This window comes from Pezoporus occidentalis, unplaced genomic scaffold (assembly GCF_034315485.1).
Source record: "Pezoporus occidentalis ecotype Australia unplaced genomic scaffold, CSIRO_AGI_Poc_V1 ctg43, whole genome shotgun sequence".
In the NCBI taxonomy this organism is placed as follows: domain Eukaryota; kingdom Metazoa; phylum Chordata; class Aves; order Psittaciformes; family Psittacidae; genus Pezoporus; species Pezoporus occidentalis.
In genome coordinates, this window is record NW_026915758.1 from 1,279,138 (window position 1) to 1,300,120 (window position 20,983).

The window sequence follows — 20,983 nt, forward strand, 5'->3', positions numbered from 1 at the left end:
TCCATAGGGGTGGGAGAGAAGCAGTAGTCCCAGGGAAATGTCTCAGGATTAACTGCTTTTGTGTGTTTCTGAACACTTTGTCAATAGCATCCCCTGTGTAATAAATTCCTTTTCTAGTTCCTTTCACCCTGTTTACAGGCAGCTCACTTAGAAGTTTGGAATGTACACTCAAATGACTTTCCAAGTTACAAGGATTATTATTCAGTTCAAGTAATTTTATTCTTTATATTCTCTACAAATCTGAATTTTTACTCAGTAAAGTCATAACAGAATGTATGAGTATATAAAAAAAATAATCAAAACCACAACACAAATCAAATCAAAGCAAGCAAGCAGTTGGTCCCCAAAGAATAAAGCAAGCAATCAGTTCAATAAACACACTTGGATTTATTTTGTATAAAAAGGGTTAAGTTTACAACTAAACTTTTATAAAAAGTTTAGCATGATTAAGTACATCATTACACTTTTTGCAGAAATGTGTATTTCTGCCACTATACAAGAAAACTCTAATTAAAGAGTTCACAAGGTTTCACTCATATATATATATTTATATATAAATATATACACAGCATTCAGCCCTAGGTTTGTGTCAAAAAGGTAATTTCTGACCACGGACTTCCCTAAAAAACTGAACACTGGATCCTTCTGGTACTCACGCTCCACCTTTGGAAAAAAAAGGCAAAGTCTGCTTTAAAATGGGCAACTCCTTGTGAGATTTTTGTTTCGCTCCCCACGTTGGGAATAGTATATAAAGGAAGCCTTCCAACTAGGGAAAGGGTATTTAAGAGTCTCTTCATAAATAACTAGGTTCAGTCCAAGTTGAAGAATGGGGTGGGGATAAAGATCAATCTTGATTATTTTTTTTTCTTCTTCATTAACTTTAAAAGGTCCTTTTTGTTGAACGTGGATTTTCCCCTCCAGATACAGCTGAAAAATTCAGCACCTCAAAAAAAATCCTGTAGACATTTTCTTGTGCAAAAAAAAAAAAAAAAAATCATCAGTGGAACACCTGCAAGAGATTGAAAAGAAGCATATTTAGGAGCATGCTAACAGGGCAGAGATCCGGACAGACTGGCGCCAGAGAGGAAGCCGCAGTTTGAACATTTAACCAAACACTCAGAGATTGGGCAAACGCTGGCGTCCAGATGCAACACATACACACTCACACACTCGCTCTCAAGAGCTCAAGTTGAACATTAAAATAACATACACTCGAGGGGAAAAGGGTAGAAAGAGGATTCTCAGCCCAATCTTTATTTAGATCTCTGTAACTGCAATGCTCGGAGGCGCCAGTCTGCCTCTTACAGCAATTATTTGATTAAAAGCAGTCACTCATTTAACTGATAGCGCAGACAATCCCACATCACAGAATTTTGAGGAAATGTGCCAAGATTCCCAACTTAATCAGTCACTTTGGCCCAGAAAACCAAGACTCCCAAGAAACGATAACGAGAGTATTTGCATTAAGCAGTGAGCAGTATCCGAGCAGCCTGTGCTGCCTCAACCTTGGCAACGAAATACACTTCGGAATACGAGGCTCAGTTTTTCGCTTATTTTTTACCGATTATAATGGCATCTCCTAATCAACTTTTAGAACTGATTTCTGGAAGTAACCATCACGCCCCCCCCTCCCCAGGGAGGAACCTTTTGCCTGAAGTTTAGAAACGAGATGCGCTGGACTCACCGTTTGATTCAGCCACAAAGTGCTTTGCTGTCGCTCGACATGAGCTCTGAGGGGAACTCAGACGCCTACGAGAAGAAAACGGCAGAGGGGTAAGTCACGGGGGGCGAGGTGCCCGCGCACAAGGGGAAGAGGCAGAGCAGGGTCCCGGAGCATGAAGGGTTTCACTCGCGGCAAGCTAGGCTGGGGACCCAGGGGAGGGCAGAGGGGACCGCCATGTCACTGCGCTGGCCCGCAGCGACCCGCACCTGGTGCCGCAAGCGCCAACCAGCTCCAACCTCGGGCAGCGGGAGCCGGGGGCTCGGTGGAGATCACTTACCTGGAGCGAGAGAATGCTGATATCTGTGTTCAGGGTGGTCAGAGGAGTTCTGGAGGAAGGGTTTTGCCCAGGTCTCTGGTGGTGCAGGCTGACGATGCTGGGGTGCGAGTCCAGGGCGATCTGCAGGTCCAGGATGTAGTCGATAACATGCTGCAGGATTTCCATCTTGCTCACTTTCTTGTTCTGCGGGATGCTGGGCACCAGCTCCTTCAGCTTGGAGTAGCAGTCATTCATGTTATACAGTAGGCTCATGGGGTCATCCACGGGAGTCTTGCTCCGTGAGATACCCAGGTTGTGCTCCGAGAGGCCGTTTTTCCTGACGGACCGCACCGGGCTGAAAGCTTTCATGCTGGAAGGCGGGCGGGGAGAGAGCAGAGCAGAGCAGTTCAGTTCCGGCGGGCGGAGAAAACGGCTCCGGTGGGCAGCTGACGGAGACAATCGATCGATCAGACAGACAGCCCTGCGAGCAGCCTCAGGGGAGCCGTCACTGCTGCTCGCCCCTGCGCGCCGTCACTGCTGCTCGCCCCTGCGCGCTGCCGGAGCTCGCTCTGAGGTGCGGGACTGCGCGGCCTCCTCTTATACGGCCGCCGCCGCCGAGCCCAGCCCGCGCTCGCTGCCATTGGCGGCCGGCGGCACGTCCATCACCCCGGGGCGCCCTCACTGGTGGGGCGGGCAGCGCGGGGGCTGCGCGGGCCTTCCGCCTGGAGAGCCAATCCCGGCAGGGGGCGTGGCCGGCCCGCACAGCTGAGGGAGTAAATAGTGAGCGGTCCGCTGGCGCGCGGCCCGGTGCGGAGCACCCGGGTCCCTGAGTCCGTCGCTGTTCTCTTCGCCTCCTAAGGGCGCAGCGGGCAGGCCTGGGGTGAGGGTGGGGGACACCCGGTACCGCCGGAGCAAGAGGGTGGCGGGGCCCGCTGCGGGTTACACCGTGGAGCGGGGTTTGTGCGTACTTGTCACAAATACGGCAGCGTGAGTGAGCGGCTGCAGGTGCGAGCATCGCGAGTAGAGCCATACTGCTCCGAGTGCAGCCCTGGCCGCGGAGAGTGCGGGCACCGGGAGACTGGGCAGAGCCGTCACCGCTGCTGGTCCCCCCCCCGAGAGGGTGGGCGCAGTTAATTGATGCTCATTAAGTACATGTGCACTTGGGGGTGCATTTACAGGCATCGCCCTTACGAGGCAACTCGTCCACACCCCGTAGGTGCGGTGACACGGCGCTGTCACTAGAGATGCGACGGTTGTTTCTGGTGACAAATGCACATACTCGCTTACTACGCGCTGTACTTTTTGCAGCTCTTGGTTGCAGCCAATGAAACATCTTCCAGAAACATTCCAGAGGAAAAAGTCGGGGATGGGAGAGGAGGGAGATGTGTGTGTGTGCGCTTAGCTGGAGAAAAAACTTCGATTATTTTTATTTTTTGAGTTTAGACCCATTATTTATATTCACTTAACTAATGCCTGTGTAACGTAACGACACACCTTCCGTTCCTCTTCTCACACACTGTCCACACAGTGTGGACACACATATATGATTAATACAAATTAAATTCTACGCAAAACGCAGCAGTTCTGTAGTAGCTACCCGGATGTTTAAGGGACACTGGTTTTCACTGTAAGCAAGCATGTAGTGACAGCACACATCCACGCTGTCCGTCGGGAGAGTGTTGTCAATCATAACTGCTCAGGGGAGAGAGGCGCGGGGCTGATGCACGCTGTGCTGGGGAAGCGGTAGGACACACGCTCCCGATACTTGGGGACACAGCTGCGGGCAGCTAGGTCGGTGGCTTTGCCCATTTCCGCTGCGTTCCCGGGCTGCCTGATCGCCCGCGGGACGTCGTGGCCACTGTCACACCGGGGTGCTCGCCCCGGGGCCGGGCGGCGAGCGTCGGAATTCCCGCGTCCCGGGGCGCCGGAGCTAAGTCCCGACATCCAGCCTGCGGGAGGGCAAATACAATGCCCAGGTGGGCTTAAAGTGAGTAAATAATAATGATAAAACCAATCCCGCCAATTACCGACTCGGTTAAAGTCACCACTTGGAGCGACTTCGGTCCTTTCTACCACTGAAATCTCCATGTCTATCGTATCCGATACTTGCTCTGCGGCCACAAATTTTAGCCCTTTGCCGTGTTTGTATTTCCGTATGCTGAATGCACCCCTGGACGAAATTTTGACACTATTTTTGGTGTAATAATAGCCAACATAAACAGGTATGTTACTGCTTCTGCGGTTACTGTCTGTCGCTCGGACACCACGGCCGGCTCCCCAGAGGAGCGCTTCGCAAACCCGGTTTTCCGTATTACAGGCTTCGCACGCTGATTAAGCCACCGCGAAGTTATGCGAGAGGAGGCAAACCTGTGGGCACGCCGGTATGCGGGGGCTTCTCCCGACACCCCCCACCCCAGTGCGGTGCGGGCAGCTCGGGCAGCTGCGGCCGCGACCCGAGGGAATACTCCCTCACATGAGAAGTCTGGCAGAGGTGGCAGCCCCGCTGCGGTGGGGGCTCCCCGAAACCAGCGGTGGTGCTCCCGGGGGTTCTTCCCCAGCGCGCAGCCCCCCGCGCGGCAGCGGGCACTCTGGAGAGCTGCGTCCGCCTGGACGCTCGGCGGGGATTTTTACAGCCGGTTCCTACCCCGCACCGCTGCTGCAAACATCTGGCCAGAAAACTCGCCGCTCGCCGTGCACAAAGCGCCGCTTTTTCTCCGCTCCCCCCTTAACCCCTCTTGAAAGCACAAACACGGGGCTCCCCTCCCGGGGCTGGGGGGATGCGGACAAGCTCCGCCGTGGGGGGCCCCCGGCGCCAGCCCGCGGCGGCGATGGGGTGCGCGGCCACCCCTGGGGCGACCCCCCCGCTCCGCCGCTCCCCCCGCGCCCCGGGCAACGCGCCCCGCCCCGCCCCGCCGCCCCGCGCCCGGGGCCGGCCCGGACTGCGCGGCGCCAGCCCCGTGACATCAGCCCTGCCGCCGCCCCCCCCGCCCGCGCCGCCCGGGCCCGGCGGCGCCGCTCAGGCGGCTGCCATGGCGACCGGGGCTGCGCCCGCGGCGGCAGCAGGCGGCGGCCCTGCCCCGCTTCCCGCTCCCGGGCGCACCTGCAGCGGGGGCCGCAGCCGGACACCTCGCCATGCGGGGGGGGGGGGGGGGGGAATGTGAGCGGGGGCTCCCGCAGAATGGGGAGAGAACCGAGTAAAACGGGCAATATCGCGGGGTGGGGGTGCGGTGTCCGAGAGAGAGGGATCCCGGCGCCGACCGCGACCCGTGAGGGAAGCAGCGCGCCGGGTTGCGGTGCGGGGGGGGGGGACGGGGACGGCTCAGTGTTGTGGATCCTACTCCCCCCAGAAAAGAAAGAAAATACGTTTTCTGTGAGGAAATATCCCGCGTTTTGGGCAGGCTGTCCGACCTCTCGCTTCTTAATGCCGCCTCAGAGCAGCCTCGGGTCCCACAGCAGCCCCTGAGGCGGGGCGGAGGGGCTCCGGGGGGCTCCTGCTTCCCTCTGCACTCTGAGCCCCTGCTCTAACGAAACTTACCTAAACCGTGTAACATTAATGTAAATGGGTTTAATTGCCGCGTATTTAAGCCATGAAGCCGGACTGAACAATCTGTTAAAACTTGGCCTGTTCCCAAGCCATTGACACCATCCAGCTTCCCCGCGCCATGGGGGGGAATAGGGGGAAGGGGGTGTCCAAATACGTTTTGATACAGGAGTTTTCAATGTACCAGGTAAAACATCTCCCTGAACCCGGCTGCTTTTAACGAACCACCCGGTTCCTTTTGTTTGCTGCACGTTTGCAACTCATTCAAACAAGTTTTAGAAAGTTTGGGGTTTGGGCTGTTAACTTTCTTCGGAGCGGGAGACTAATGCATGCAAAATACTTAGTTACAATTTATGCGAAAGGCACCGATCTGTAAAAGCATTTTCTACTTTCACAAAGGATTTTCCTGTTACTTGTGTTCCGGTCAGAAAATTAAAAAAAAGGCGAAAGAAAAAAAATACACACACCAAAAAAAAAAAAAAAACTTGGGGGAGAGATAAGGTCTGGAAAACAATCTGGAATTGCCAGGCTGTTGGTGGGAGCTCTGCGGGGCTGGCGTCAGGAAGTCTGCGCCGCCTTCTATTACTGTTGATCCAGCTTTGTGCAGCTGCACTCAGTACAATTAGCTTGTAGAAACAATCCTGCTGTAGGCAGCCTCTTCCCTTCAAAGTGCTTTTCTATACTGATCCCCTCACATCATGATGCTGGAAATCAAGTCACAAGCCGACCACTGTTTGGCCAACATCATCTGTGGGAATTCATTAACCTCCATCCCAGAGATGCAACAAGAGATTGTTTGTCCAGAACTAAACTTACAGCTTAATATGATGTAGCCCATACAGGAAAAAACCTGTGTCCCCATTTCTTTTTTTCTTATTTTTTTTTTTTCTGGTCAATAACAAGAAACACATTGTGCAGCTTTTTCTCTTCTTTTTTTCTTTTCTTTTTTTTTTTTTTTCTTCAGGGGGTGGGGAACGGAGCTGAAACCAGGCATGAGCCGGCTCCTGCTAAAACTTTGCGATCGAACTGCTTTTTGGTTCACCGGGCTGCAGTTTCCATAGAATCAACTTATCCCTGCGATCATCTTGTTGGGTGCACTTTGCAAGCTCATTTCCCGTCTGAGTTTGCTCCGCTGCTCTCAGATGCTGCAGCTGACACATTTCCTCTCCGTGCACTTTGCACCCACCTCATCCTTGCCCAGATGCTCAGGGCTGATTGTGCCTAAAAGGGGGTTTCATCGCGCTCCGCAGCTGCCTTGGGGGAGGGCAATTTTTTATCTTGTTTTACATTTTATTTCCACTTTCCCCGCTCCAGTGTTCCTCTCCATGCCATGCAGCAGGCCCTCCTTGTCCCCATGCCCCCAGTGCAGGAGTGCTGGCTGGCTGGGATACAGCTGCGGCCACAAGCCCTCGTTTGCATTCTGCCCATGGCTCACAGAGCCCCGGTGCTGGTCCGGGTGGAGTGGATCCACGGGTGGGACACCACTGTTGTGCACCACAGGCCGGGAAGCTGTGTGAGCAGCCCCAGAGCAGACACAGGTGACATCTCCCTGCTGCAGGGGCTGCTTGTGAACAACCATGCTGCTGGGAGCATGAGTCCTGCTTCCTGACTCCCCTGGCTGCTGGTGGCTGGGCTCTACACGTCCCACTGGCAGCACCGCTCGACAGTAGGGCTGGTGTCACTGCTCCTCACCTCAGGTACCTCATTTGGCTGCAAGCATGCAGCCAAGTGCACCTACCCCACTCTGAACCCTTCTGTTCTTCACAGAACACATGGATGTATTTTCTGACCCCCATTTCCAAAACCTGGCCTTTTCTGGGCCATGTTTGCAAATGCCACGGATCTGCCGACTGTAAGATTTTCTGTCCCCCCACTATGCTTTGGAATAATGTTGTTTTTTTACAGTATCATTCCTGTCACCCCCGCATTTAGACATCGCTCATCTGCTGCTGTTACATTCTAAAGCTGCATGTTGTTGGAGGCTTGGGAAGTATTGTGGCAAAACATGTATTTTCTCACTTTTTTTTCCACATCTGGTTTTTGTCAGAAGTGCTGGACTTCAGGATAGGCAGGCCTTTGTTCTGATTCAGTTTTGACATGTGTATCATTTTGTGATTACACTCCCGAACTACTGTTCTGCAGGAACGCCTTTTACTCAGACTGCATTTTCTAGCACCACCCTGCAAAGAGGGGTGTTTCTACCTGAATTGTGGGGTTTTGCTGGGACATTTCTATCAAGTCCAAGTTCAGACACTTCAGTTCTAATATTTTCTTGTCTTTTGTAGGATTTCTTGTTCCTGTAAGTAGGACCAGTGCCCTGAAGGCGTTTCTACATAAACTGCCATCTGCAAAGGGCTGTTTCTTACCTGATGCTACTTGAAGAAAACTGCCATTAAATCTTTCTGGAAGCAGCATGTGTCTCTCTGGCATAGTAAGTGTTCCTGGTGTGCGGTGTATTAAATCCATGTATTAACTCGTACACTTTTACTCTAAAGCAGAAACATTTATTTTTAAAGATCTTGAACTATTTTATTCATGCAAGGTCTGTGTTTTAATTAAGTTATGTAGCATGTCTTCTAGAAGTGAACCAGTTAGGTGGCTCTCTATGTTATGGGATCAAACATGCTCACTTCTTAGTGCATAGCTTACAGAGCAGATGGTTTTCAACTACCGTAGCTTTTCTAGTGATACCTTTTAATTCGTATAGGTCTGAAATGTTGCAAATTTTGCAATCCCCAGCAATTTTTCTGGAAAATCTATTTAGAATAGAACAGGAAGAGAGACCAAGCAGGAAGTTACTGGTGGTACCTCTCATGCGATAAGGAATAAACCAAGGAATAAAAAATAGGCTGCTTCTTGTTTTTGTTGGTTATCCGGATGGTTGGGCCAGCTCCCCTCAGCCTCTGACTTTGGCCTGTCTTTGATTTTTAGGTACAGGACTGTAGGAATGAGATCACAAAATGCTTGGCTTAATTTCCCTGGAAAAAGGAGGGATGGGGAATTGGATTGGTGGGAGAAGGTTTTGAAAATCTGTTCCAGGTACGGTTTTAACCCCCCCCCCCCCCTTCAAATTGTAAAATTATTATAATTTTGAGTATAGATGTATTTATATAGTGTGCTCTGTATTCAAGCTCAGTAATACTATTTCATGAACATAGAGAAGAAATGGAGTCTGTAGTGAGACTGTCTTCTGACTGTTGGTGAATCTGTAATCTTGGTTTCCTGTTCACTTCAGGTAGATTCCTCTCTGTGTTGGAAACCCTTGTAGCAGGCAGTGCTGATTTACTGCTTTACCAAAGCTTTTGTTATTGGTTATGTTAGGACAGGACCCACAGCATTTTTAATCCTTTTTCACTAATACATAGAGGCAAAATTTTCTGTGGTCAGGAGAGCATAATTGCACTCAGGGTTTGGATACTGGAAGTGCAGTTTAGCAAACTATGCACCACATCCTAAATAGATGTGCACCCTCTCGAGTCCTGCTGAACCACGTGAGTTCCAGTGAAGTTTCCTGGGCTGTTAAAACTTTGCTTTGTTATAGGCCCAGAATGAGTGTTATCTAGGTTAAGCTGACTTTCTTGGTGACTGTCACCTGCACAAAACCACCTGGGAATCACAAAACAGGTATGTGTGTGAATCTCTTGAGAGGCTTGGTCCAGGAGGTATGCTCAGATCATGCTTAAATGCGCATTGACAGCATGGAGCTTAGCACAAAGCGCAGCAGCTGTAGCTGTCGGGAAGTTCAGGGGGAGAGAAAGAAAAGAACTGCTGCTCTTTTATAAGCAATTTTTCTCATGAGAGCACTTGCCCTGGAAGTGCTCAGATTCAGTGTTCTCATCAGAGGTGATATAAACTCCTTTCTGCTTGCAAAGCACCCCTCATGACCAGAGTAGAGATAAGGCTAAGGTGGAGGACACCCACCCATCCTGTTCAAGCTTGCCATGGTAAAGAAACAGATGCAAATTTCAAAGGCCAGAGGGATTATAAACAAGAGGGAGCCTGACATTATAGCTCAGGGGTAAAGGCATCTCCTGAATGGCAAGAAGGTTGAATGCTGGGCCTGGCCTGGAAGACTCACCCATTCTTGAGGGTGAGGTTTATCTCAGCTATTTGGAGGTTTGTTGTCTCTCTGCAGTCAGTGGGAAGAGAGAGACGCCTGCAAAGAATGATTCATTCTGAGCCTGTTCAACACCTCTTCTTGGATGGAATGAATCTCCTCACCTGGGGCCAGTGTTCTCAGCAGAAGCTAGACAACTGACTTTGACCAGAAGCCTGATTTATGGGTGCCAAGTGAGGTGAATTAATTCCACTGTAGATGACTAATTTTTCTCATTCATCATACCCCAGTTTTAGCCTTTAAAAATTTGGTGTGTAATCAAAGTTGGTTAGTTGAGTTCTGTCTCTGTACAATGGTCATTCCTCCCATTGGGAGGCTGGAGATGGATAGGTTGGGTGAAATGCCTTGGGATGATGTGTCTCTGAGGCCTGTAGAGCCTAAAGGTCATGTGTGCCCCTAGTTCACACTCATGAATGTTCACACTCATGAGTTCACACTCATGAGTGCTGGATGCCTGAAAGTTCAGTGTGGAACTATTACATGTCATCATGCAAACTTCTTTTGCAGATGGTCTAAGTGACTACAGAGGCACTGCATACTATTTATAAGAGAGGAACCAGTTGCATAAAAATCTGCATAAAAAATGTCGGAAGGCATAAAAAGGCTACAACCGGAAACTTCAGAAAGCTGAAAGGCTGCTTATTTAAATCAAAGAAAGTTAAGTACTATGGAAAATATTACTAAGTTTATATTGCATTTTATGCACTTGCATACCCGGAAAAATCTGTCTCTAACTTCTAAAACTGGGGGCTAGATGCCTTTAAAAGTGTTACCTTTAATCCTAGGCCTGAAGAGATAAGCATGTGATTTTCAGTTTCAAAAAGCTATAGTTTTTCAGTTTTGATGATGTGGAGTAATGCTGAGGTATACTACAGGATAAATCCCAAATCCATACCTCATTGTTTCAACAGAGATCAGCAAAAGGTCACCCAGGCTTCTTATCAAATTGCAGGAGTGCAAGTGGGTTTTTGTGATAGTTGAAGTTCAGTGCACATGTATTCTTTGCAAATGGATGATTGCAGGAAGACAAGCTATGTGTTTTTATGATTTAATATTTGTCAAAGGTCATCAAAGGGTTATGTACAGTCATTTTGCAAAATATAGCTTGTAGAGGCAGTGGTGGACAACGAGAGTCCAGTTCGTTGGAATTAAAGTCGTATGTTCTCCTGATGGGTTTTTAGCTACAAATACAGTTGGAGATAATTCCACCACATTGTTCATGTCAATTGCTCCGTAAGGCTGAATGCCTTCAACTATTACAAAACATATGCTTGAGAAATCCTTCTACTTCTTTTGTCAAAATACTGAAACTATATGTGCACCCAAGATGTTTAAATTTGGCAACATGAAAGTAATTGGGAATGGACTCAAAATTAAATTACTTAAGGCCTCAAGCTATTGTTTCCAGCAGAGACAAGAGGTCTGAAAACATTAAAAGGATGTGCAGACTTCTTAGAATGTTTTGGGCCAGAACAAAACAGCTGGTTTATACCTAGCTGAGGATCTCAGTTGTTCTCTGTTGAACAGTCAGAATTTGGACTTCTTGCCGTTTCTTGAATTCCTGTCTTCTCACTCTGCTTTGTTTTCACTTCAATGGCAATAGTTTCGTGCTCCTTACTCTCTTTCACAGCTCTACAGGTCTCTTGGCGCTGGAGATGGGATTCACCTCACTTGACTTAAGGCATGTGTCTGGTTGATGTCTATACATCTAAGCCTGTCTTCCAAGACATAGTTTACAGGCAATTGGGAAAATCGTTGCTTCTGTAGTGACTTACTTCTTCCTAATACAGAAGTCTAAAAGAACCTAGATCTACCCCAGTACTCTCTTGACTTTGGAGTCCAGCTGTCCTTAGCCCAGCTGGCATATGGTTTAACTAGACACCCTGGTTTTGATGTGGTCTCAAACTTCCCCAACAATTCTCCAGTTTTATTTTTTTTGTGTGTGTGACTTCACACATTTTAATTAAAAAACTTGAAAGCAACAAGAAAATGAGTGGTGACTGATACAGTTTCACCAAGAAGTTGTTCTGGCTGTGGTCTTGTGGAGTGCTGGGGATTTACAGGCCACAAAGTGTAATCTCTAGGCTAGATCGTCATAGCTGTAAGCTCTGTGCCTTTCTGCGACATAGTTCAGCCTGTTGTTAGCTATGGTAATCTTTGATTGCAGGACTGCTTATTTGTTTGTGGCATAGATGAGGCTTACATAGAGAGGCTGTGTTCTGTGGAAGCCTTGCCTTAGTTACTGTAGAAGGTATGCAAAGGGTTGTGAAAGAGGCAAGGCACTCCCATAAACCAGCTGAAGGATTTAATTCAATCCATGCCTCTGCCACAAAGTTTTTTTGTGAGATGATGGACAAGTCATTTAAAGCAGACTTTTGTCAGAAGACTGTTTACCACATGGGAAGTCAATGGGAGTTGTTAAATGTCTAACATGTAATGGAAATGCCAAGCACTCTGAAGGAACGGGTCCCATTTATCACAAGCTTGGCAGACAGAACTAGAGTTATTAACCAGTATATGTTCTGATCAGCTGTTTCACAAATGACCACTGGTTTAAAGTTAACAGCCTATGATTTATATTTTTTTCCTTGAAAAGGAAATATCTCTTTTGAGAGCAGCATAGACAGGGGGAAATGTCAGTAAATGTGGGAAATGATTCTGCGGTGGCAGAAGTTCATCGTAATAAGGGACATTCTGGTCTCCTTTCCAGAAAGCTTTTCAGAGGCCATAGATTGCTTTCAGGTACTGCTCTCCAGCTGGGAACGCGCCAGGGTAGTGCAGAGCCAGTAAGGTGGCTGTCAGGAACCAGATGGCACTGATGGAGAGGGACAGAAGGCAGATCATGATGGGTTGGTTTGAGCATGTTAGGGCTGGAGGACCATGGAAACCACCAGTCATAGCTATATGAGGACTTGGAGCTGGAACAAGGAAGTCTAAGAACTAAAGGGGAACAGGGGAGAGGGAGAATTAAAGTTTCAGATCTCTGTTCATTGCTTTATGTTTCTTTCATTTGAAATGACATGTTAAAATAAGCCAAACCATCCAGAAAGTGAGTGCTTCTGAAGAAGTTTCCAGTATTTCTGCCTCCTGTTAGGACAACTTGTGAAGTAAACTGTACTGATTTTAGCCCCAGCTAGATAAATTTTGTAGCTTATGGGAGATACAGGTTCAAGACTGAGCCGGTGAGATCCTTGTAGCCCTCACATAAGAGGCACTCCAGAAGTGGTCATTTGAGACATTCACCTGGTACAGTGGAAATTCTGAGTTACGGTCTGAACTGGGAAGAATGGAATATGAGGTCTTGATTTTTGACAGGCCTTTTAAACATCAGACCACTTCTCTGAGTATTTTCTCAGAAAATATTCAGGAGAATACTTGAGATTTTCTTCTGAAGCATGCTAGTAAGACTGCTGAAATGGTGAAAAGTTTCACAAGATGGGAAAAATCATTCTTCCTGTATCTGTTTAGTATCGTTTGGGGTACAGGATGTTTTCAGTAGTATCCAGCATCACTTTAAAGACATATCTAATGTTAAAGTGCAGATGAATATTTTGGGGTATTTGGGTTTGCAGACACAAATTATTTAGTGCAGAGTAGGCATGCTCTGATTCGATGGTTTTGTCTTTTTTTTTTTTTTATGTGAACTTCTACTTTGATTTCAATAGTGTTTGTATAGATTCCATCAAGGCAAAACAAATGTCATGGGAAAGCTTTAGGTGATTTTTCTGTTGTCTGGGTGTTTTTTGCTGTAATGCAGACGTTCCTTTTTTAAACCTGGTAAAGGCGTTGCCATTTGGGGAGATGATACTCTCTGCTCTGTACTGAGAGCAGCAACACACCTTGCAGAATTGTTTTAGGGAGCAATCTGCAGTGTGCCAATTGCTCTCTTTTCTGCTATTTTGGTAGTGTTTTGTGGAGTTGAGTGCATGTGTATAAGCTGCAAATGTACATTCCTGTATAGAATAGAGCAGGCTGTCTGCGTGGATCAGCTGTTATGGGGGTGGCTGTGGGTTAGACATAAAACAGGCTGTGGAAACTCCTTTGATGGAGCCTCAGTAGTCTTAATGCTTTATGCACATGGGGCCTGATGCAAATTCAGTGAAACCCGGGAAGATTCTGTCGGTTCACAGCTTTTGGATCCAGCTTCAGGTGTGCTTCTGAATGTACATGGGGATGTAGCTGTTAGTTGGGTAGTATAGCAGTTGCCTGTGAGAGCGGAGAGGGAATTTGGTTTCACTGCTCTGGGTTGGCAAGTGAATTTTATCTAAAGCTTTCCACTTGCATGTAGCCAGCCTGCTCAGGTTCTAAATAGATTCTGCCCTCAGACTGTAAAGAACAAGATAATCACTTTATGTTATGTACTTGAGAGCTAAATTATTTTAAAAGTCTGAAATTAGCAGATGAGGAGGAATTTATTTGCCAAATACATTTAGAAGCAGCTTGGGAAACCTGTCAGAGACCAGCTTGAACTGCTTAACTAGTGGTTGTTCAACTTAATAGTTCTCAAGCATGCTTACACTATGAGGGAGACCAAAATAAAATCCCAGGATACATGGGTTTTTCTTCCAGACGGCAAAAAATGCCATCAGTTTACAAACCAGATAGCTAAAGAGGAAAACCTGCACCTAACCTCCATTACATTCTCCGTGCTTCAAGCAAAAAAAACCTTGCTCTTTTTTTTGGACTTTCTTCACCCATTATTTCCAGTTCTATTAACTTAGCACATTGCTGAACGTGACCTTTACTCTGCTAGCAGTGCCAGCCTTTACCATGTGTTAGTCCTTTTCCCACCCAGATATCTTCATGCTTTCCTGCATCCTATCGTCCATGCTTGGAACAAAGGTCTGGAAAATTCTCTGCAGCCGTTCTCCTTCAAATTACTCCTTAAGATGCACTTTGACCCTGATGCCTGTGGGGCACTGCTGATTATAGCTAGGCAGAGTGGAAGTTAAATTGTTTTCTAGGCAGCCTATATGAAAACATGCTCACATTATTTCTGCTGTGGTTTTGCTGTCAAGCCCTTTCCTGCTGGGGAGGACAAGGCCATAATGCCGGTTTAGTAATCACCAGCTGTCATTGGCAGCTGACGTAGATAAGAGAAGCTCTCAGCTCTGCTGGTTGTTACCTTCCTTCTCCTTCCGTCACAGCTCTACCAGATTGCTTTTAGCCACCATGCTTCTTTCATTCTTCATGACTCTTGCACATCTGTGAATTTAGCTCCATTGCCTTGCTAGGGGACTGATGCAGAGTCCACCCTTTCAGAATATGTTAGCGCATCTTGGCTTCAAGCATCAAAGGTCTGTTTTTTGGGGGGTGGCTTTCTTGCATGTGGAGCTGCAGATCTTAACCCTTCAGGGTAGGAGGACTTCCTTTATAGTTGCTATTACTTGCCTAACTGCATATGGAAAGGGCAGGCATCCTAGCTAATCAGAGCTTCAGACAAGCAATTCTTCACATTGTTTTAGGGTTTTTAATTAAAACTGTAGGCTCCAGCATCATGTGGCAGAGAGCCAGTGTCAGGCATCTGACAATAGGCTTCACCATATACCAACAATGAGAGAATTCCTCAGCTTATACTCCAGAGGCTTCTGAAATGCTGTGAACGGGTGAGATTGCTGTTTGCAAAGCACCCTGCAACATTCAGCCTTGCAGGTCTGCTGATTTTTAAATTATATAAACAAAACCCTATAAGCCCCCCATAGCACAAAGATACTGACTTCTGTTTATACTGTCCAGATCACAGATGCTGAGCATGAACGCACGAACAGTCCTTTTGTATGGGGTTTGACACTTTCTGTGGCTGTCTGCACTGTTTTTTAATACACAGAATCCCTGATTCTCCACTGCCTTGCACCCTGTCTATTCATTCTCACCCCTGTGAAGTGAGGGTAAAACACTATCAAAACAAAATGGTACCATTTTGCATGTTTTCCACTCAGTTTGTACAGGTGTAAATAACTACAGAAAGAATGGGGCAGAGCAGAACCTGACCCACAGTCTGTCTCTCAGTGCGTCAGGGGTCCTGAAGTGGGGGGATGACAGAACAAACACAAGCTGTTACCTTGCCATTTTTGCTAATGTTTTAAAATCAGGCAGCTTGTGAGGATGACAGATGCAGAAGTCAGGCAGTTCTTAGTTCCTGTAGTCCTCACGTGATGTCTTCTTCTAGAGCAATAGGAGTGTTACCCATGGCATGGATAAGTGCTTAGGTTAGCTGGTATAAGAACAGAGTTACCAATACGAGTTGTCTTTCTGAGTTGTTTAGCTATTGCACTTAGTACTGGAGAAAGAAAAATCCATTGTTATTTCTGCTGTTTGTTACATTACCTTTGCTTTTATAAACCTTTTTAGTGGAGAGTGAGCTCTTCAAGCTGTGGTAAGCCTGCTGCTTTGTCTCCTGGGTGTTGGACATGAGCAGCACTCAGGTTTTTAGTTTATATGTTTGGTTTTTTTATTTGTTATTATAGCAACAGAAGACTGTACTCATCTTGTTTTCCGTCATCCTCATACTGCCTGACACAACTCTGCAGGTAAGGACTGAAGCATTCTTCCAAAAATAGTAGCTCTTTCTCATCTTTCTCTTTGCACAAAGCCCAGCTCTCTGACACCTTCCTTGCTTTCCTGGACAGCACATTTGAGCATCTTAGCCCAAATGTATTTTTTTTAACCAGAATTTAAGTTTATTTTTGACTTCTTGATAAGATATCACTATTATCCCTTTGCCAGATGTCTGTCATAAATATATATCCTGTCCATTCCAGGCCTCAGCCTGCCCCAGCTTTCTTTTTGCTCATCTGATTTTTTTTTACTTCCAGAAATTCTGTCCGGTTACTCCTTCAGCTGATGCTGTTGCCCACTCTGAATGCTAGTTTTATGCTGCCTGTGTGCTTGCAATGAACAGGTTTATCACCTCAGTAGTTCCTGCAGGCAGGAAGTAAAGCTTCATGAGAAGGGCCTTGTCTTCTGCAGCGCCTTCTGTAGTCAGTGTGCTAGCACTGCTCTATGCCCTACTTCAGATAACCTTCAAGATGTTGCATAGTGCCGTTTTTAAGCATTGTTTCTAGGAGGGGGAATAACAAAGCAGATGATGTTGTGGTCACAAAACAGAGATATGATGCATTTCACCAGAAATAGATTGCACCAAAAAAAATCCACCCTTCCTTAAAAAAATATAAATAAATCGAGCTCTGCATAGATAAATACTGGCAAAATCTGAATTTGGTGAAGTTACATGTGCTGTTGTAGTAGGTAGGAATAATGGACAGAAGTTAAAGTCTTTTGAAATCAGAACAGTAAATATTTTTGCATATCTTGAATTGAAAGCTCACCATTGCATTAACCTACCCACTCATTTTAGAAACTATGTGAATTTTCATGACTCATTTCAGTGCTGTGTAACTGTTTGTATGCAAACGTGACGCAAACATTCTCACAGTAACACACTTTTACCCTCCCACTGGAGTTCATGCATTAACAGGAGTGGTGGTGTTCCTTCTTCTTACAAACCTTACCTTTCCTAAATATAGTCTTGTGCCTTCCTTTTTCACGTTTATGGTAACATTTGAAGAAATACTTCTGCCTAGAATTTCAGAGTTGCTTTAAAATGGAAAGCCTCAAAAACAGAAATGAAAAAGCACTTCATATCAAAAAGCATTTCTGCTAAAATGACGCGTTCTCACATCTAAATGTGACAGGTTTGAAAGGGACCAACTTGCAGAAAAAAAATGGAAGTTCTGTGCTGATAACAGGCATGAGAAGGTTCACCTGAAAGGTAATGGGTCCATCAATTCATGTAGAGACTTAAAATGAAACTGCCATCTCAACCATAGCTAGAACAAACACAGCTGATGAATACATGTATATTGGCTAGAATAAATGCAAAGCATAATGCCAGATGTGGACAGTGTAGAGTGCGGAAAGGCAATAAACTGAGTAAACATCAAATGAAGGATTAGCCTTAATTGTGAGGAATCAGTTCCAATGAGAAACAGAACTGGGGATCTCTTTTGCCCAAAAGCAGTTGAGATACTTTTCTAGCTAGACAAGAAGCTGCCTGATCTGTCACTGCTTTCCCATTTGAGGCTTATCAGCAACAACCTGCTGCATATAACATACAGTTCAAAGGCTGCTTTTATTCCTGAATATCTGCAGCAGGGTTGTAGGCTTTACTGCCCAGAAAACTGGTTTACAAGTTTTTTCTGTTTTTCCAGAATGCACCTTTCTATTCTCTGTAAGCGTCCAGAAGACCTTCTGCAGCAGCATCCACTGCAGTGCAATCACACAGTGTCACTCTTTGTCAGTGGCAGGAATTATGTTATATTTCAGTCTCTCACGAAGTCCAGATGACTATAGTGAAATCTTCCAGAGTTACTCGTTCAAAAGCAATGTTTTTGGAGTTCAGTTGAGACACTTCATACAGATGTGTTGACTCCCTGTGTTTGTGTGCTTCTGAAAATGTTTAGGCTTTCCAGACTCTTAGAAAGATTTCCAGTCATTTTTCTACTAAAGTAACCCTTGAAAATATAGAACAATTATAAAGGTTGTGTGTGCATTGGACATTCATCCCCCTCAAACCACCAAAACTATGGTGACTCTTCTGCTGTCTCTCAGAGGTCTACTGTGTCCCATGAAACTTAAGAAAAATGTGTCTTAAAATCTCCTTACATATTTTTGTGGAGCATTTTTAATAAGTAAGCATGGGATTCACCTCAGATTAAACTACCAGCGTTCAGAGGCTTGATCTAGTTGTAGGAGTCCAGCACTATTGGAAGTGCTCAGTTCTCCCATCTGGACTCCAGCTGCTGCTCCATATTGGTAAAGGAGTCACATACCTGGAGTGCCATCCTTGGCAGTCCTGCATGGATTTCTTGGGCACCTAATTGCACCTCAGGTGACACAAACAATAGTCAGCAGACATCAACATCTATCTACTCGGTGCACTTGAGAGTTGTCTGCAGGGAATGTCTGCTTCTGGTGTTGCTGCTACCTGGTACAGGTACCCAGGCTCTGCTGTGGTTGTAGTTAACATGGCTAAATCAGCTAAATGCGAGTGAACTCGAGTATCTTCTTCTTGACACGCCTCTGACTGTTAGCTGTGTGATCAGTTGGAGTCCAACTGAGGTTTCTAAGGTGACATGAAACTAAGCAAGTTGCAAAAGAAGTAAACAAACTGTAAAGAAGAGAAAGTAGGGGCTTGGTGCCTGGTCCATCTGTGAGTTCCAGACTGATGTGAAGATCACTGCAGGATCAGGTCTTATGAAGGAAGCACCCCATCTTCTCTTAATGACAGCATCGTTAATAGTGGGGGTATATAGATCTCTTAAATTAATAGTGCAACAGATTGTTCCTGCTACACATAACGAGGAGTTCAGTGTAACAGCCACAGCTAAAATACTTGCAAGTTTCTGAACTTCAAAGCAAACTTTGCTTCTTTCTAAAGAGTCTTACAAACAACTAAGCATATTTTCTTTCACCTCATCTTTAAAGAAATTACAAAAGAATATATACAGCAGGCCTGAAATTCCTGCCAGTCCTTCATCTTGGTTTTCTTGGCATATTGGAAAGGAATCTGGATGCTGAAATTTACTGTTAATGAGTACTTAATCTTATGGCTGTGTTCTTGTTCTGTGCACTCATGCTTGTCTGAACTACTGATGCTCTTATGGAGGGCCAAAAAAGATACCTAGAAGATAACTGCTGAAGTAACCAGTGCTATATTCTACTACTTTGATTTTTATTTGTTTTTTTTTTTTTTTTTTTTTTTTAGTTTGGAAAGTATGGGTGGTGATTAATTGAGCTACATTTCTTTATTAAGTTATATATCTATTGATTTTAATGCTACAAATTATCTGCAGTCTTGATTTCAAGAGTTAGACAAGCATGGGAAAAATAGGTCTCCTATGGCTCGTGATGGATTAAATGTAGAGGCAGCAACTATTAGGGAGCTGTTGGTCAGTGCAAACAAAAGCTGCAAGTAGTAGTTGGATTGGAAACAGTGATGCCATGAGGTGTACCTAAACCCAGATGTCAAGTAGAAAGCAGGAATGTGAAGAAGTGGCAAGGACAGCAACTCAAGAGTGGAACAGATGAGGAGAAGCTGGAAAGACATGGCTAGAAATGAAAAACCAAACAAACTAAACCCCACCAGCAGTAGGCAGGAAGGATAAAAAGTGACATAAAAAATAGAAATGCTGTATGCTTACTGCTAATTTACAGGAATCACTAAGTGACTCTTGTTGAAAGCTGGACTAAAAGCAAGGGAGGTGAAAAGTTGGAGGACTCTGTGAGGCAAGAGTAAAAGGACATGACTGTCCTTTGAAAGACAAAGGCGAAGATTTCTGCTGGTTTCATCAGAGCAGAATTGAACTCTGTGAGCCATGGAGAAAAAAAAAAATCAATGTTTTTATCTTCTTGTGGTCCTAATATTGCACATGTGATTCATATAATGTTTTACATTCCGTAAATTGAGTGTTTATACTTGGGAAGAATTGCATGTCTGAAGACCCTGCAGTGTCTTTCCTTATTCTGGTAACAGCAGCAGAGTCTCCTCCAGACTTTGTACTTTTGTACCTCAAATCCCAGCTACTTCTAGCTGGGGAAATGTTCCAGCCTGTGTGCCTGTTAGCTTGTGTCCTCTTCTGAGGGCCTAGCAAAGCTGGTTCTCATGTTGGATATTTTTTCCAGCTCATGAGTAAAACTGGATTTCACCAGTAAAGCTGATCAACTTGCCATACCAAATCCCTGAGTAGATGAGGAGACACAGGGTGGGATGCACTGAGCAAGGCTTCTGCCTTCCATTACAAACTCCTGTGAGTCTGATTCCAATAAAAATTATGTTTTCATTTATTCTCATTCATTACAACTCTAATAAGTGTAATAGAGCAGCAAAATGGCTCTAACTCCTGGGAGAAGGGCAAGGGAATTTTTTTCCTGTCTCATGTAGTGCCACTACATCAAGCAGCCCATACTTACGGCAGTGCAAGAAGGAGCTGGAATACAGGTTTCCACCTGCAAATATAGGTCTGGTTGACTGAGAAGACAGATTTGCCTCTTCATTTCTTCCTCAGCCTCTCATGATTAGAGCAGTGCTACATGTGAGCACAGCTGAGCAGCTCTGACCACAGAATAAACATGATGTTGAGGAGGTGCCAGCATCACGCTTCAAAACAGTTGTCTTTCCCTCCATCAGTTACCTTTGGCCTACATCTCCAAGGGTTTATAGCTAGGTGGCTGACAGGCAGATGCTACATTGCAATCTCAGAATGTTAGGTGTAGTGATGTAAACAGATTGTGTGAGCTGTGCATGGAGGTGAATGTATATTGGGTTAAAAGACTTTCAAGCACAAT

The 20,983-nt window shown here is 45.8% G+C and overlaps 1 protein-coding gene and 2 long non-coding RNA genes across 3 annotated transcripts in view; 1 reads left to right on the forward strand and 2 right to left on the reverse strand.

Annotated features, from left to right (window-relative positions):
• Window positions 1–367: 367 nt before the first annotated feature.
• On the reverse strand, window positions 368–2,428 carry ID2 (inhibitor of DNA binding 2). The gene is made up of 3 exons (XM_062634558.1): window positions 2,001–2,428; window positions 1,685–1,749; window positions 368–1,009 (listed from the first exon to the last, which is right to left on the reverse strand). The coding sequence occupies exons 1-2, from the start codon at window positions 2,346–2,348 to the stop codon at window positions 1,693–1,695; spliced, it is 405 nt and encodes a 134-aa protein (XP_062490542.1). The 5' UTR covers window positions 2,349–2,428; the 3' UTR covers window positions 368–1,009; window positions 1,685–1,692.
• A 2,893-nt stretch (window positions 2,429–5,321) lies between these two features.
• Window positions 5,322–20,983, forward strand: part of LOC134171924 (uncharacterized) — a 189,132-nt gene continuing 173,470 nt past the window's right edge. The window contains exons 1-3 of the long non-coding RNA XR_009967773.1: window positions 5,322–5,707; window positions 7,806–7,951; window positions 17,332–17,408. This is a non-coding gene — a long non-coding RNA (uncharacterized LOC134171924). The remainder of the gene's footprint in view (window positions 5,708–7,805; window positions 7,952–17,331; window positions 17,409–20,983) is intronic.
• On the reverse strand, window positions 15,800–18,859 carry LOC134171925 (uncharacterized). The gene is made up of 4 exons (XR_009967774.1): window positions 18,345–18,859; window positions 17,149–17,249; window positions 16,548–16,697; window positions 15,800–15,917 (listed from the first exon to the last, which is right to left on the reverse strand). It is a non-coding gene; the product is annotated as an uncharacterized LOC134171925 (long non-coding RNA).